Source organism: Diaporthe citri (genome assembly GCF_014595645.1).
Source record: "Diaporthe citri strain NFHF-8-4 chromosome Unknown scaffold_4, whole genome shotgun sequence".
NCBI classification, from domain to species: Eukaryota; Fungi; Ascomycota; class Sordariomycetes; order Diaporthales; family Diaporthaceae; genus Diaporthe; species Diaporthe citri.
Genome location: NW_025064849.1, coordinates 5081710 through 5098429, shown reverse-complemented (window position 1 = coordinate 5098429; position 16720 = coordinate 5081710). Strand labels below are relative to the sequence as shown.

The 16720-nt window shown below is 53.1% G+C and overlaps 5 protein-coding genes across 5 annotated transcripts; 3 read left to right on the top strand and 2 right to left on the bottom strand.

Moving 5' to 3' along the window:
- Positions 1-277: 277 nt before the first annotated feature.
- INS49_010495 (uncharacterized protein) lies at positions 278-1357 on the bottom strand (the record flags this gene model as incomplete). The annotated part of the gene is made up of 3 exons (XM_043171220.1): positions 278-705; positions 768-835; positions 906-1357. 3 exons carry the CDS (start codon positions 1355-1357, stop codon positions 278-280), a joined length of 948 nt encoding a protein of 315 aa, XP_043025785.1.
- Positions 1358-6680: 5323 nt separating this feature from the next.
- On the top strand, positions 6681-7571 carry INS49_010494 (uncharacterized protein; the record flags this gene model as incomplete). The annotated part of the gene is made up of 4 exons (XM_043171219.1): positions 6681-6907; positions 6965-7178; positions 7262-7462; positions 7566-7571. 4 exons carry the CDS (start codon positions 6681-6683, stop codon positions 7569-7571), a joined length of 648 nt encoding a protein of 215 aa, XP_043025784.1.
- Positions 7572-8768: 1197 nt separating this feature from the next.
- On the top strand, positions 8769-10851 carry INS49_010493 (uncharacterized protein; the record flags this gene model as incomplete). Its single annotated transcript, XM_043171218.1, has 2 exons — positions 8769-9935; positions 9991-10851. 2 exons carry the CDS (start codon positions 8769-8771, stop codon positions 10849-10851), a joined length of 2028 nt encoding a protein of 675 aa, XP_043025783.1.
- Positions 10852-12492: 1641 nt separating this feature from the next.
- Positions 12493-13751, bottom strand: INS49_010492 (uncharacterized protein; the record flags this gene model as incomplete). The annotated part of the gene is made up of 3 exons (XM_043171217.1): positions 12493-12604; positions 12670-13639; positions 13727-13751. 3 exons carry the CDS (start codon positions 13749-13751, stop codon positions 12493-12495), a joined length of 1107 nt encoding a protein of 368 aa, XP_043025782.1.
- A 593-nt stretch (positions 13752-14344) lies between these two features.
- Positions 14345-15331, top strand: INS49_010491 (uncharacterized protein; the record flags this gene model as incomplete). The annotated part of the gene is made up of 3 exons (XM_043171216.1): positions 14345-14860; positions 14920-15001; positions 15141-15331. The coding sequence occupies 3 exons, from the start codon at positions 14345-14347 to the stop codon at positions 15329-15331; spliced, it is 789 nt and encodes a 262-aa protein (XP_043025781.1).
- Positions 15332-16720: the final 1389 nt, after the last annotated feature.

Genomic DNA, 16720 nt, shown 5'->3' with positions numbered 1-16720 from the left:
ATTGCAATGAAAGAAAAGAGTAAAATGTGAACCAACAATATCCAAGCGCATTCTTCAATTGGTGATTTCAGTACAGGAAGGGGTGGAACTCGAGCGCGCTTGGCATCCTCATGCCGCCCTGGAAGAGTCTGCACTTATAAGCAGCATTCGAGACGCCTTCGGGTAGCCCTCCGTCATGAAAACGTATTGTGATGGATCGCCGGGTAGAGGTTCAATATTGGTATTAAATTAACACACAGAGCAGAGCGCTGGAACTCTCCCGAACGCACAGCCATCCTCAGTCCTTAGACGCCACCATAACATCATCCACCATCTCGGTGCTATGCCTCTTAAACGTGGCAAGCCGGAACTCGCTCTGGTCCCAGGGGCTCTTCTTGCCCTCCATGAACGTGCTCCCCGCGGGCGTCGACGCAACGGCAGTGAGCGTCGACTTCCCGCTGCGCCCGCTGCGCCCGCTGCTGCCGCCGCCGCCGTCCCCGCCCTCGACGTCGAAGTTGGCGTAGCTGCGCTTCCGGAGCCTCCTCTGCCTGCGCTCGCCCTGCGCCGACGGCCTGCTCGGGTGGCCCGACTCGTCTGCGCTGCTGCCCATGCCCATGCAGCGCGGCGCGTAGCGGACGATCAGGATGCGGATGGATGGCAGGCAGGTGCAGACTACGCCTATGTCGATCTCGATCCCGGACCAGATGCCTACTTCGACAAAGTCCCCTATATATATCCAGTTAGCGGGTGTCGCTCTCTAGAAGCCAAGGTGGAAATTAGCCACTCACTGCTAGGGTTTATGGTTGTTGTGAAATTGTTGATCGTCTTGAGCCTCACAAGGCTGATGATGAAGAACCTATGGCCAAAGTCGTCAGCTGACACGTATTCAACGGAATCTCAAGTCCACCTCTCACGGGTGCACTCACGCAAGACCAACAGTCAGCATGATCCCCGCAAACATCTTCCTCCTCCAGCTCAGGTTAAGCTTCCAGATCGCAGGCCAAGGCAGCGCAATGAGCCACAGGTCCAGCGCAATCCCAGCCGCGGCCGCCGCCCACGCCAGCGCGTTCGCGTTGCCGCACTTCCCCTGCACGGGCCCTTGCTTGTCCCACTGGTACCAGAAGAAGCGCGTGGGCTGACACTGCAGTATTACGGCGAGGGTGAAGCTCGTGATGTGCACGGCGTTGAGGACGTTTGTCCAGTGGACCAGGCGGTAGGTCGTGTAGTTTGAGGTGCGCGGGAAGATGCGCAGGTAGAAGAAGATGATGGAGGCGCGGATGAGCCCCCGCGTCACGGCGTACAGGCCCATGTTGACCCAGAAGATGAGAAGGAGCCACGTTATGTGGTCGAAGGGCACGTCCCACACGTCGGTGCCCATCCCGAGGGCCGCGGCCCGGATGTTTGTTGCTGCGAAGGCGGCGCAGCCCGACTGTTTGGGGTGGAAAAGATCAGCATGCTTTGCTTTTTCCTGGTTTCGTCTGTATATATATTGTGGGGGGGCTGAGGAGTGGGAAAGGGGCGCGGCGCTTACAAAGGCCAGGAAGATGAAGAGATCATCCCACCAGAAGTAACACAGTGTTACGTATCTGGCAATTAATCTCAGAAAGACGGCAATACCGGCAAGAGCAAGAAAGCCTGAGAAGACGGGGACAAGGCTTTCGTCTCGGGGGGCTTTATTGTCGCATAGTGTCTCCGTGATGTTCTTCGCTCCTAGATAATTCGGCGTGTCAGTACAGGATACTATACGAAATGTAACAAAAGGCTGTGTTTTGCTCACTCAATCCGTCCTTGGTGGAGCATTTGACAAGACCGCATTCTTGCGCCTCAGCATTGAGCTTCGCGTTCGAGCATGTGCAGTGCAAATCGGTCAGTTTGCATGGCGAATTCGACGTGGCCGTGATTAGGCAGGTCAGCTAGATAGATACTATGTCAGCATGAACAGGAATTGCAGCACCTCAGAAGAGAGAGATCCAACTCACAGCGCAGCTAGGGATTTCTGTAACTGCTGCGGCAAGTGATGACTGTGCCGCCACGCCTGCGATCAGGAGGTGGAGGAGGATAAGGATCAAGTTTCCCGTCTTCATTTCCAACCTTCGCATAGGCACCTTGTGCCACCGTGGGGATAAGGTGTGCGAAGAAGCGAAGAACGCCTCATGGTCTCATGTGGAAGGCTCCCGAGGATATGGGAAGTGAAAGGGCTAGGTTTAATAGCTGGAAGGGCTCCGTGTGGTAGTTCAAGGTAGTATCGGCTACCCAGACGACTGGTCCGGCATGATCCCCGGTGTTGGTACGGATTTGGACCTAGCGTCCATTGATGAGGACGAACCACACAGGAACAGTGTGTTACCACAGTTCGGTCAAGTAGAAATGTTTCAGGCTATGCCCCCAACGGATTATCAGATGCTAACATCAGTACAGACGGGAAAGGGGCTAAGATCAGTTCTACTAGAGGCAACCCGTGCGCGGCACGCCGTCGGGATCGAAGGCTGGCCTGCACGAAGGGGCACACTTCGCGTTGGGTTCCCCAATTACACGCGACACACGCGTGCTGTCAGACATTAGACGGGAGTTTATTTCACGGCGAATAAGGTTGACTTAAGGAGAAATTCATGGTGAAACATCGCGGGGGCTTCTTCTCTCTCGTCGAAAACATTGAATTTATCCTATTTACCCTGACAATGAAGCGGAGAAGTCTTGGGGGCCTCAGGGAAAAAAAGCAACTTGCAGGGCAAGACGTGATGGCCCGCGTAGCATTCCTGCAGGGGCGTGCAGGGCCAGCTCTCTGATCCCACGTATCAAGGTTCTACTTTCCCGAGACTGACTTCCTGTCAAACGTCAATGAGTCCGGAGGTCTGGTTTTCCCAGGCACGCCTAGAACCGCCCAGTGAATGCCACAATGCCACTCCATCCCACATGGAACGAGAGGCGTTTTTAGACGGGAGGTGGAACTGCATGACGAGGCAGCTATCCTCGCCAGAGTGCATCCTTCCATTGGCGTGCCCCTGTGATGACCATGTCTGATTAAGCATCTCCGTTCCCTGCAGCTGCAGCTAGGGGCAAGTCCCGGGTGGCTAGTAGGGTCCAGCTTGGGTGCGACCGGACAGCCTTCTCGAATCACTGTTGTCTTTACCGTGGTCACAGCATTAGTCTCAGTCTAGCCAAGCCGTTAGGGTCCCAAGGCCCCGAATTGCTTGTGTTAGATTGATCGTCACCCACTCTCTCCCCTGAAAGTTCTCTAGCCTCAGCCCGCTCCAATGAAAACATGGGATGGAGAGCTTCTGGGCATGTGTAGTGAGCGTGAGCAGTAGTATCGAGTTGCGAAGCGGCTCTTCACAAATTCTGAGGACCCAAATTCCATGAAAATTTGATGGACAGGCCGGTGCTGGGTATTTCCACAACCGTCCAATGGTCGCTCATGTTCCAAGTGGTATGTGTGGAAACTAGATCCTGCCTCTCAAGCCATCAGACTTAGATTTAGCATGCCTTGGCACTCAGCCATCGACGTCTTCCGTCTTCACCAGAGTACTTTACTCATAGTTCATCACTGGGCTGACCCAAGACCTTGACACGCTGACGTGCGGCCCGGGCTGCACAGACCACATAGCACACGTTCTTATAGGGTAAAAGTCAAGTCTAGACAAGTCAACTCTGCAACGGAATTCCCCAGATGTGGAAGTATAGGTGTGTGTAATTGTGCCGCATTAGCGGCGTCGCTTTTGTTCAACACCAGAAGGTTGAACAAGTAGCCATGACTGTGGAAACCCTCCGCACGGCCTCCAAAGAAGGCAGGCGAGCCATCCGAGTGCCACCACTGACATCACATCTCCTGTCCCGTGGCAGATGCAAGGCGCCATCCAACTGAACGCTCTCGAACTCAGGAAGCCTTATCAAGTCATACCTGCCCCGCTGGTTCTCGTGTGCCCAGCTGGGGCACAACGTGCGCTACATGCCGCGTGGGTGAGCGACGACCCCGGCCGACGGCGTGGGGCCCAGTCCGTGCGAACCACTCGCAGAAGAACGTCGGTTCCAAGCCCCAAAGAAGCCGTCCTTGCGCGGACGACTCTATCTTGCCCCGTTTGAGCTACAACGTGGCGGATCCTATGATGTTCAGGGCACCATCTGGTCGGTCCAAGCACATGGGAACGAGGTCACAAGGCTGTTCGTGCTGGTCAAAACACAGGACCATTACCGTGGTTCACAAAAAGATCTTCTATGTGTTCTGCCGTTTGCTGCCCCTCGCCACCGGACCGCAATCAGTCATCATTGATTGGGTACTGCGCGCTCAGGCCCGCCGTGGCTGAGGTCGTGGTTCTAGCTGACTACTTAGGCTGACGACATTCACCGTGCTTGGTGGCCGTGGAAACCGGCCACATGCCGGTCTCCTCTCGATACCCATCCAGTGGGATGACCCCTAGTGGGATAACCTCCAGTGGGATAGCCTCCAGTGGCACAATGTCGTGTTGGATAATTCTCAGCGGGATGGCCTCCAGAAATAGGAAGTCTCATAAGATAGCCCGTCTTGGGTCGAGCATTATATAGTACGATATAATCCACCATCACCCGCCCGCACTCAAGTAACCTATCTCTGTTATCTCTGTCATTACTTTACCAACTACGCAATTCAAATCTCGAGGATAGTAAGAAGTGGATGGGATCAAAAATAAGGTCGCAACGGGTCACTCGTGGAAAGAGCAGTCGTGATTCTCCAGGGGTGGATGGAAGGCATCCCGAGCTAATCCGGCCGCAGTGGTGATTTCTTTGTGCCTATATTCCGATTGGGATGAAGGGAAAGTCGAAACCAAACTGCAGCAGCGCACAGAATGTGGCGCATAAAGTCTGAGTGCTGAGGATGTTCGTCTTTGTTCCGTCCTGGAGAACCAAGACGCCAAGCCGCTGGCAACAGACGAAAAATACGGTGACTGGATGATTCGTCCCGTCCAGGTGAAAGACGACATAGCGCAAAGTTAGTAAACTCAGGAAGTTGATCTCCGCTTCGCCTGAGATGCGGACCTTGCTGCTCCACGTGATCCATCGCATCACAGTGGCCGCCGTGTCTAGTGTGCACGCGTTGAACAGAGTGCACGCGCTCAGCCGAGCCCAATACTCACATGGCCCAAGTCTGCTACCGAGTGGGCAACTCATAACGCCATTACGACGCATGCTAGCTGGGTACTTCACAAGGTATGGAGCCGCTCTGAGTGAAGCTATCGCCAAGATGGCTATCGGTGAAAGCCTCCTTTTGCTCCTTTTGGAAGAGGTCGGGTCTCCGTGGGGTTATAGCATCACCGTGTCCTGACATCCTTCTACGCCACAAAATGTCGTACCAGTTGTGGCGTTGAAGAGGAATCTGGGAAGACCCTCGTACGAACAACCATTTCTCAAGCCTTACAGATCCCGAAACTGAAACCACATATTAGATTTTGGCCTATTCGATCTAAATGGGATGGGGGTATTATTCCTCGTGCATTGAATGTGCGCTCTGAAAGATGGCCATTACGAAAGAAATGGCGAAGTGCGCGCCGGCCCGCATGATCAACACGACTTGAAACTGCTCGTCTTTGGCTCAGTGAACTTGATATGCAACAATACCAAGAAGATTACCAAGAAGAAAGAAGATTATACCAGAAATGGTAGTAAGAATAGAGAACTCGTCCGCCTCCCCCCCCCCCCCCATTTATGAGATGCGTGCACAATGCCTAGCCAATGGATATGTTGAAAATGAGCTCAACACAGGGAAGGGCAGCCCACGGAATCAAGAACCAAAGGCCTGGATCAAATAATACCTCCCATGGTCACGTGTTGAGCGTGACCACCCAGAATAATGCTAGCAGACTCCCGTGTATGCAAACAGTGAGGAAGTTTGGCTTAGCCGTTACCTTGCCGATAGCCTGCACTGAGCTCCTGATGGTGAGAATTGGTACTGTGATCATGAGCTGTTTTGTTGTGAGAATGGTGCAAAGCCATCAGGGCCACCATTAGACAGTTGAGCCTCCTCGTCGTCCTCGTAACTGCCTCGCATCTTCAAATTCATTGGATGGGGCCGACGCAGCGGTAGTTTGCGTTGATTTGCCTCAGTCTTTCGGATTGAATGTACCGGACGCAACCTCAGTCCATCCTGGGCACATCATCCCGGTTGCTGGAGATCATCATAGATTGGAGCTCGAGCACTCAGGTCAATTTGAGAAGGACGTCGCAGGAATGTTGCTGCCTGCCCCAACGAACCTAAGGATGTGGCGCGAAGCATATCAACTAGTTCCACGACTTGCACAGGGGCATCAGGCACCTCTGCTGTCCCGTTTCTGTCTTGATACGCGGCAGAAATTAAGGATAACTATCTTGCAATCCACTGATGTTAGGCGACATTGGACGAAGAGAAAGCACGGTATTTGAATGTAGCGTCACTCGGCTCCTCAGTCACTTAACCTGCAATTTGCATTTTCCTTTCTCGGACCAGTGTTCACCGTGGCAATCTTGGCTCTTACGTGCGGGCAAGTTCATGTGCGGCCGACTGGGTGATAAGCCCACAAGATCTGACAAAGACGGGATGTGGGTTTGGACTTCACTCCGAATCCCGTCTCACTCCTCTAAAAGAGAGAAGAAATAAGAAGAGGATTCCATGATTCAGAAAGAGGAGTACAACGGCAACACCCATCTCAAAGAACCGACGCGACTAGGAACCGAGGTCAATCCTGAAATACAGAATGAAGCTTGTTGTTGTAGGCGGAACCGGCCTGGTGGCTACGGAAATCATCAGACAGAGCCTAAGGGTGCCCGAGATCACCTCTCTTGTCGCACTGGCTCGGCGACCAGTACAGCTCGATGCTGATACTTCTGATGCGTCCAAGTTCGAAAGCCTTGTCGTCCGCGACTACGCTCATTATGCAGATTCGGTCAAGGCGGCGCTAGCTGGAGCAGATGCCTGTATTTGGTATGTCACATCTACCTCGAGAAACCGGTCACGCAGCTGACGTAGCAAAATACACAGGACAGTGGGAATCACACTGGGCCGGTCCAACACCTACGACTTTGCCGAGGTCAAGCACGTGTGTCAGGACTGTACTATGGCAGGACTTGAGGCGCTGAGAGAGGCGAACTCTGCCGCACCGAAGCCTGTCAAGTTTGTCTATTTAAGCGGACATGGGATCTCGCAGGATTTCACTACAAAACCTTTCATAATGGGCGAATACCGTACCATGCGCGTAAGTCGAACATACCCGTCAAGGCGATTACAGACCTCTTCAGGGCGAGGCTTGGAGCACTAACGTATCTTATTCATCAACAGGGCCAAACAGAGAAAATGGTGCAAGATTTCGGCCGAGACCACAAGGAAGTTGAAGTCCAAATAGTCCGCCCCGGGATGGTGCTGTCCTACATAAACGTATGGAGGACCCTGCAGGCGAGCATGGTTCGGGCCAGCAACTACGTCACAAGCTCCGTCGCTAATGTTGGTCGGGCGGAGCTGTCTGCCGCATTGCTGGACCAGGTGATGCATGGTTTCGAGAAAGAAATATTGTCAAATGCAGATTTGGTCCGGATTGGGGGTTCGTCCATGACTAAAGAGGCATGAAGGGAGCGTACTGACATAGTGGTAGAGGCTATTGTGGACCTTTTTAGATGATTTGTATTTGACGACCTTTGACTCCACTGTTCTGGTGTTGTTCTTGCGGGTGAGAGGGGATGTACTTGCGAATTGGCCGTGTCACTGGTTAACGATTTGGAAGTGGCGCCTCTGGTGTGAACAAAAAAGTTGAGCTTGCAATGTAAGGAAGTACGTTACTGTAATATGACAAAGTCAATGCACAAGTGTTTATCTAGTAGGTTGTCCCTAGGAGGCTATCCCATAAGAGGTTATTCAATAAGAGATTATCCTATAGGAGGTTATCCTAGACGAGGCTATCCCATAGGAAATTATCCCATAAGAAAGTATCCCATAGAATGTTATCCTATAAGAGGTTATTTTATGTGTGAAATTTACAGCCTCAGTGGCTGTTCATCAAGAAAACCACAGGATTCACATCCGCCTTGACTAGATATAGCTTCTCTATTTCAACAGTCCTTTGATTTCGAAAGAACTCAGTCATGGATTACGAAGTAAGCGGATGGTTTGCATTCCCACATGCATCAAATAATGCCATGAGTGTTGGATCGGTTCAGGAAACTCCCCTCTGAGTCCCTCATGGGGCATTTCGGCCCTGATTAGAGGAGGACACTCAGTGACACTTGGGCGTGCAGCCCTGATCTTCCCAGGGTCGTATTACAAGCTCTATAAATCCGCAACTATCTTGATCTTACAACATCCTCGGACTTATAAGATGTTTAGACTCGTCATCCCATGATATATGCCCTCTATCAACCTCTCACTTTTGTTTCCTCATTTGGCAAAGCGGTTCATGTCTCGGGAGGCGGGTCCCACTTGAAAACGAACTATACGAACTTGTGCGGAGAAGGCGGCTCTTTGATTTGAACAGCATCCCGGTCAATCATGACAGGCTAACCAGCGCTAATTCACGTCGAAGAATCCGAGTCATGCCCGTCTCCAAAACATGGTCCTCAAAGGCCTTATCTCTTTCGTGACAACTTCAGTGTTCAGATTTCTGGGTCCAGCGATCTGGAAGACATATACAAACAGCAGGATCCCATACGCGGTGCTCGTTTCAGCGTTCCGTCGTCCGATTTCGTGTGGTCTTCAGTTCGGTCAGTGACTAGTACTGGGTCTGCCGAGAGACTCAACCTTCTTCTCTCCCTGCACCAGACGGCGAAGACATTCAACAGTCATCCTTAAGCCAAGAATGGCCGCCCGCCACCCATTCCTGAGTCTGCAACCAGACGAGATTCAATCCACCAGCGACTCGATTCATGCCAAGCATCCCGGAAAGGAACTTCTCATACGGGTCGTCGGCCTCAAAGAGCCGCCCAAGGCAGAATGTGTTGCCTTCATTCAAGGGAGAGGCCCAGCCCCGGCGCGGCGCACATATGTGTCCTACCAGATCAAGGGGGAGGCGACCGTCTTCGAGGACATAGTCGAGCTATCGAGCGGCGAGACCGTCAAGGCTCGCAACATGGGCACAGCGTGCTACCCACCAGCCACCAACATCGACATGCACCGCCTGGAGGACATCGTCATGAGCGACCCTCTCGTACAGGCTGAGATCGCCAGGCTTAAGCTCCCAGAGGGTACTGTTGTCCAGCCTGAGCCATGGCCTTATGGGACAGAGTCTGCGACGCCCGAGAGGCGCCAGTACCAGGTCTGGATGTTTTTGAAGCCGGTGGATCCCAAGGCGCGAGAACACCCATCCGGCAACCATTTCGCCCATCCCCTGGACTTCTCAGCAGTAGTGGACGACCTAACCATGAAGGTCACACGTATCGACAGACTACCCATGAAGCCGGACGAGATATTTGTCGACAACGAGGCAGCCGAGAATAGGCCGTGGCAGCCGAACCCCGACGCGGAGTATGCCTCGGAGCTTCAGCCGAAACTGCGCGACGACCTCAAGCCTATCAACATCAGCCAGCCCGAGGGCGTCAGCTTCCGCGTATCGGAGGACGAGGTGGTCGAGTGGCAGAAGTGGCGATTCCACCTCGACTTCAACTGGCGCGAGGGCGTCGTCCTCCGGGATGTCACCTACGACGGCAGGCCGGTGTTCTACCGACTCTCTCTTGCGGAGATGACTGTGCCATACGGCGACCCACGGGTCCCGTATCATCGCAAGAGCGCGTATGACCTCGGCGAGGGCGGCGCAGGGTGCACAGCAAACAACTTGGAGCTGGGGTGCGACTGTCTTGGTGCTATCAGGTACTTCGACCGGTGGATGAATGACCACGAGGGAAAACCGATGGCACTCAAGAATGCAATCTGCATGCATGAAGTGGACAATGGCATTGGATGGAAGCACACGAACTACCGCACAGGGCGGGCGGAGGTGACTCGTAACCGTGAACTTGTCATCCAGACTGTGAGCTCGTGAGATACCACAGCCACCGGGTTTGAGAGACTGACTGGGCTTTTAGATCATGACCATATCCAACTACGAGTACATCCTCCAGTGGGTCTTTGACACAGCCGCCAACATCCACTATGAAGTCCGGGCCACAGGCATCATGTCACTTGTGCCAGCCGATCAGAACGCAGACCAGGACGGGATTAGCTACGGCATCATGGTGTCCCCAGGCGTCATGGCTCCCATCCATCAGCACATTTTCTGTCTGCGTCTCGACCCAGCGATCGACTCCTACAGTGAAGGCGCAATAGTGTACGAGGACGTCAAACGCCTGGGCTGGAACGCTGCGACGAACCCTTACGGCGTGGCCTTCGGCGTTGAGTCCACGCCCGTGGAGAAGGAGTCGCACCTAGACCTCGACGCGAATCTCAACCGCGCAGTCAAGATGATCAACCCCACTCGGAAGAATGGGGCATCGCACAAGCCCCCCGGGTACAAGGTCATGATCCCCCCGACCCAGCTGCAGCTGGCCGAACCGGGGTCGCTGCACGGCATGAGGGCCGAGTTTGCAGACCACCACTTCTACTTCACTAAGCAGGATGAGGATGAGCTGTACCCAGCAGGTGATTTCCCATGGCAAAGCGTGGGTGGCACCGGCCTGCGCACGTGGGCGTCGCGGAAGGGCGATATCAAGGCTGGCGAGGGTGTGGTCTGGTGCACGTTCGGGTTCACTCACGTCCCGCGGCCGGAGGACTGGCCGGTGATGCCGGTGGAGGTCTTCCGGGTTGGACTGAAGCCTGTGAACTTCTTCGAGAAGAACCCAGCCTTGGATGTGCCGCCCAGCAAGCAGGCCGTCAACAAGAGCGTTGAGGTTGCCAGGTCACAGAGAGAACTGCAGTTGAGATCGGCTGACTGCTGCGGACGATCTTGATAGGACTGTTGAGTATGTATGTGTGTAGAGGTCAGCGAACGATCAACGGGTTGATGAAGCAACTGTATGGCAAGGGTCCCCCTCATTCTCTCGTGAATGTTCCAATCAATTAATGCTCTTAGTGATGGCTGAACTTCTCAAATCGTACAGAATGCCAATTCCAACATCCCAAGAGAACATTGAAATAGGTACCCAGGGTTCGATAGAGAGAGAATTATGGAGATTACTGCTTGAATGGCATGGGAGACTCGTGAGACGTACGGCGTAGGGCTTCAATTCCTTGACAGGCTAGAAGCTCCTTATTTTAGGACCAATTTACTTGTTCCCAATATGAGTTTCGCAGTCTCTCCCAAGCTTTCGGTGCTCCTGGATGGCATCACTGGCTTTAGTCTGCCTTCGAGTTCTTTTTTGGATGTTGAGTGGCTTCGGCCAGTGCCTGAGGTGAGCCCACAGTAAGTCCCTTATCAGATGTCAATAGGTAACTTTTCTGAACAAAATACAGGCCGAGACAACCTGACATTGGCTGCGACCATGTCCTGGTCCATGCCACGGGTGTTTTTGCGACTCCGGACCTCGATTCTCAGAAACCTAGCGGCCAGATGTGGATGGAGAGTTGATAGCCAAGATCAACACCCTGAAGTACCACACGAGCCCCTTTTCGGTAGTGAGAGGGATATATACACTCTCCAAATGATGGCAAGTTCAGCACACTGTGAATTAAATTCGGTTCAAAGGGCAAATACTAACTTGATTAAGAAGACAGCAACCAACGTGGTGGATCAAGCAGAGCTCGGGCAGGAGGACTTCGACTCATATTACTACTAGTATCGTCAAAACAACCCCTCCCCCCCCCCCCAGTAAAAAAAAACAGGGAGGGAGAGAGAGGGAGGGAGAGAGACAATTATTTGACTCATAACTGCTAATGAATGGTGGAGAGCATTCATCGATTGGTCACAGTTAATCAGCTGTAGGATAACCCCTGAGAGGAGAACCTTCCGTAGGTCGACTTCCTGTAGGATAACCTCCTATGCGATAATCTCTCATGGGATAACCTCCTGTGAGACAACCGCCTGCTAGTACCCCAGCACGAAATGATTTTGCTAGCACAAGCATAGGTCCAAAAGAGAAAGCCATGGCTTCGGCCACGCCCGGGCCCCGTTCACAGGCGCTTTTGTGAGGCCGAGCCTCGTTGGAACTGGGACACGTCCTGGCCCAAGTGCAACAACCTGATTGACGGGCGCGTTTGGACAACTCGTGCTCCCAGGCAAGATCCTGAGCAGGTAATGGTTCTACGTGTTCTCTGGAATTAGGAAAGTCTTCGCAGAGAATACTTCTGACATTAGCAGGCAAGACGGTACTCGACTTAGCAGAGTGAGATTCAAGATCTTTCAGGATTGATTCAACGGTCTCCATGAATGCAAAGCCATAGTCAACTTGAAAAATGACTTAGGCCACCATGGGCCTAGACCAAGCTTGACTAAAGGTCAATAATTGAAACCGGAGCATACCCCCCGCCCCTCGCCCCGCTTCCTTTCCTTTCCCTTTTCCCTTTTCCCTTCTGCCCTTGTTGTATAACCGATTAAGCATTGCTTCACCACTGTCACACCAAGCTGAGTTGATATCTCTTGCGAATTTTCTTTTTCAAAAAATACTAGCCGCAACCGCAGGCTCAAGGTCTTTGACTCTGGATTTTGTTTCGTTGTGCACCAACTCGGTGACGCCAGCCGTATCTACACGGTAAGGTTTGACTGGCCTATCATGGTGTTAGAATGTTGACTTTCAGCACGCGCTTTCTACGTTGTGACCAGATGGACTCACGATTGGTCGTAGAGGCTCCAGATGACCGTTTCCGGCTGCCCAATCCAGTCAAGCTGCGTCTTGATGAACTCTGCTGCCGAGCCGTCGTACGGTCGTCCGTCCAGGTTCGCCCGTCCCGCGACGGCGAGAATGGCGACATCCGGCTTGGGCTCCATGGCCTTGAGCACTCCCTCGTAGCCTCCCAGATGGCCATTCCAAAAGAGTGTTTTCCCTGGGCCGATGAGGAAATTGTAGGAGAGCTGCCCACCATCAAACTCGGAGAACACATGCCGTTTCCTGTCGCTCGTGTAGTCGATCATTGACTGGATCCCCGCGTCTCTCATATCCTTTGGAACGAGATCGCCAAGCCGCAAGAGAGCATGCTTCATCCCATTGGTGATGTCAAGCGTGCAGGTGTAAGGGCCGGCTCCTCCGGTATACCTGGTCCGCGTATCAATCACATCTGGAAGCTGTCCGGGTGGGCCGGGCATGAAGCAGTGCAACGCGGGCCACACGTGTACTGCCATGGCGGCAAAGCCATCGTGAGGCCGTGGGGGGGCACCCGGCGGACCGGGTGCGACGTCAATTGCCCCTGCTGAGGCTTTCTCGCGGTCAGTCTTGCGGAACAGCGGGATCCTCTCACCACCAGCGACCGGCATGAGCTGCGCATCCGGAACGCCCGCGCCTCGGAGGAGGTTGATGGCTTCGCCGTTGGCGATCACGATGGCGCCTGTCTTCTTGGCGATGCGATCAGAACCTGGCAGGCTGTCATTGATCTTCACTGTTAGCTGGTGCCCCCGGCACCGAAAGGAGTGAGAGTAGGTGGACTGGGTCGAGGCATACTGGTCAAAGTGGGCGTGTGAAATAAATATGTAGTCCGCCTCGTCGACATCATCCACATCTAGGTATTTGGGCAGGACCGACGGTCTCTCCAGCCAGGTGTCAAGCCAAATGACCAGTCCGTTGGTTTTGAGCCGGTACGTTGTCGCACCTGATGTTTAGCGGATTAGGTGTTAGCATTCCTCTCGAGTTCATCTAGGCCGGCTAGAAGTGCTCTGCATGTCTAATCTAGACTTACCAAACCACTCGATAGAGGCAGACATGTCGAAAATAGGATTGGAAGTCAAATTACAGGTGTGAAAAGCCGTATTTGGGTCTACAGGACGCCTTTATGAGTCTGTCCTCTCTGCCGGCACGATATATGTCTGTGCTTGGTCGGGCTCGGTTGCACTGAGTTTTCCGAGCGTCCTAACGTCTGGCCTGTTTAACGTTTACGCCAGTGGCTTGGGAACGCTCGTGGTTGACAAAACAATAGCCTTGCTCGAAACTGCGGGGCCGAACGCCACGTCGGCCCCTCAGTGTTGGTTCTCCAATTTCACTTGCTGTATGCCATCCTTGGCAACTTCCCGGGAAGCAACTCCGATGTGGGGTGGGTGCAAAGTTTCCCCGGACCCCGTGATATTTGTTCGGGATAGCGCCTTGCTTGCACGAATGAGTCATCGACAGAATGCTAGATCAGGGAGCCCAACTTCTGTTTAGATCATAAAGACAAATTAGCGGCTCCTCAATATGTGGAACACATGACCAATTGTCTCTGCATTTCACAGAAGCAACACCGTCCAAATCAATTCAGACAACTGGCCTTTAAACTCTACTCCACCAGACGGGCTTGGACCCACCCTGAGATAAGTCGACCATGGCACGCTTCAAAGTCATAATTGTTGGCGGAGGTCTCGCAGGCTCCCTGCTGGCCAACGGCCTGGTGAACAATGGCGTGGACGTCATTGTTTACGAGCGTGACGCCGCTGATTCCAAACGGGAAGGGTATCAGATCCGCCTCGGCGGGCCCGCATATACTGGGTTTGAGGCGTGCCTGGCCGACGACCACCGCGCCGCCGTCCTCTCCAAGCTTGGCCAGACTTCGGGCGAGGTAAACACGGCACCTTCTATCGTCAACTCCCGCTTCGAGACGATACTGGACATGTCCCAGTTCCCCAGCTATTCAAAATCAGCCGCCATCAACCGTGTCGTGCTACGGAACACCCTGCTTGATCCCATCATCGCGCTTGGACGTGTGCGATTTGGCAAGAAGCTCGTCAGTTATGAAATTGTTGCTGATAAAAAAGGCAATGAGCATGTTGAGGTGCACTTTTCCGACGGCTCTGTAGACAACTGCGATGTTCTCGTTGGTGCTGATGGCAGTGGTTCCAAAGTGAGTGAACCCGTAATTAGTCGGTCGAATCAGTGTGGATTGGCTCACCTCTTCTTCAGATAAACCATCAGCTTGGACTCAGGAACCTTGTGGAAATCGACACAGAAGTCGGGCTCCTGCACAAGGGCGATTTGACAAGCAGTGTCATCAAGAAACTCCCAGCGCAGCTTCAGGACGGACCAGTCATAGTCTTCACAAAGAATTTGAGGCTTTACTACTCTCGCATGTCCTATCTTTTAGCACGCCAGTCAAGTGCACGAAAAGCTGACTGTCCTTGCAGTGTATCTCCCGGCTGCCGCGAACCAGGCACCCGAAAACGCCAATGGGACCCGCTACGACCTGGAAAATGGATCTTTTTTCTGGGGCATGGGGTTGAGCCGCAGCCTTGTCCCATACGAGAATCTATCCGATATCCCAGACAAGATGAAATTCATACTGGGGCTTGTCAAAGACTGGGCGCCTGAGTTGTAAGAATGGTTCTAGTTAGGTCTAGCGGTGAAAATTCAGAGCTGATACCATACAGCCACACGATGCTGTCCGCGGGGACAGGAACCAACGAGCCGGATAACGTCGCTTGCATTCCATTCCGCGCCAGCACAAAGCCATCGAAGCAGTGGCGGGAGAAATTGAGAAAGAAGAGTCCAGAAAATCCGAACATAGGCCACCCAAGAGTCTGGCTGCTGGGAGACGCCATGCATGCAATGCAACCAACCAGGTTTGTATAGGTCCTTAAGCAGCCGAGCAATGATTTCTCGCCACTGACGTCTGTACAGAGGGATGGGAGGCAACCAGGCGTTGCTTGACTGCGCCGATATCTTGCCCGAGTTGCGGAGTCTAAACGATTCTGCCAAGCTAGGTGGTCCCGTCTCTTCCGAGCAGGTCAAATCTGCGCTCAGTCGATACGAAGAAAAAATGGTCGGGCGTGCCTTCACGTGGGTGGCGAAAAGTGGTGGGACTTGGGTTCCTGTAAGACGAATCGTTTGCACCAGTGTGTCAGTCATGACTTCAGGAGTCACAAAGGCTAACCTTTGGTAGGACTTTGATTTTGATGGGTTCTTGGGAAAGATTATAAGAATTGTGGGCGGTCTTGTATTGACGTTTCTGTTTCTGTTTAAAAAGACTAAAGTGAACAGGCCGAAGCAGTCGTGAAATGGGTAGTGCGTGGCAGACTGTGACTAGTTGAACAATTGTCCACTTTCCAATGATTTGCGGGATCTATACCACGGAGGCTTCTTCTAGCTCTCAAAGGGGCAAAAATGTTGAGCCAGGAGGAATCAGAACAAGTCACATCTGAACAGTCTACAGTCATCATAATACATAACTTGAAGAGTTTTATTTCAATACCGAGGTATATATTTCTGGCGCCAAACACTTTTCACAGGCTCTCCACTACAATAGAACTCGTCCCCAGGCTGCTCGTCATATCGACTGCCCATGACCAGAATCTCGGCGCGTTCTTTCAGTATTTGTTCTTTTTTGAGTATGCGGCCCCAATAGCCTCGCCCGTCCATAGCCCACAATGTCCATTTCTCAGGGAGTGTAATGCAAGCATAGAAGCCTTTCAGGCCTTCTTCGCCCAGCCCGGCTAGCGGGCCCAGTATTCGAGTGTACGCTCGCTGGATCTCACGGGCCTGGGGCTCGGTCATATCCTGGAGCTCGCCTATCGCACCAAGGTCTTTTGCGTGATACATGGTTAGCCGCAGGGTAAGGCCGTCCAAATTCATCTTCTGCTTGATGAGGCCGACCGTCTCACCCCAGTCGCTCAATGCACGACACCCGTCTTGTGGCCACGCGTCATGGTTGTACGGCGGAAAGGTCACCTCTAGCGAGCCTATCTCTGCGAGACCGGTGACCGGTACA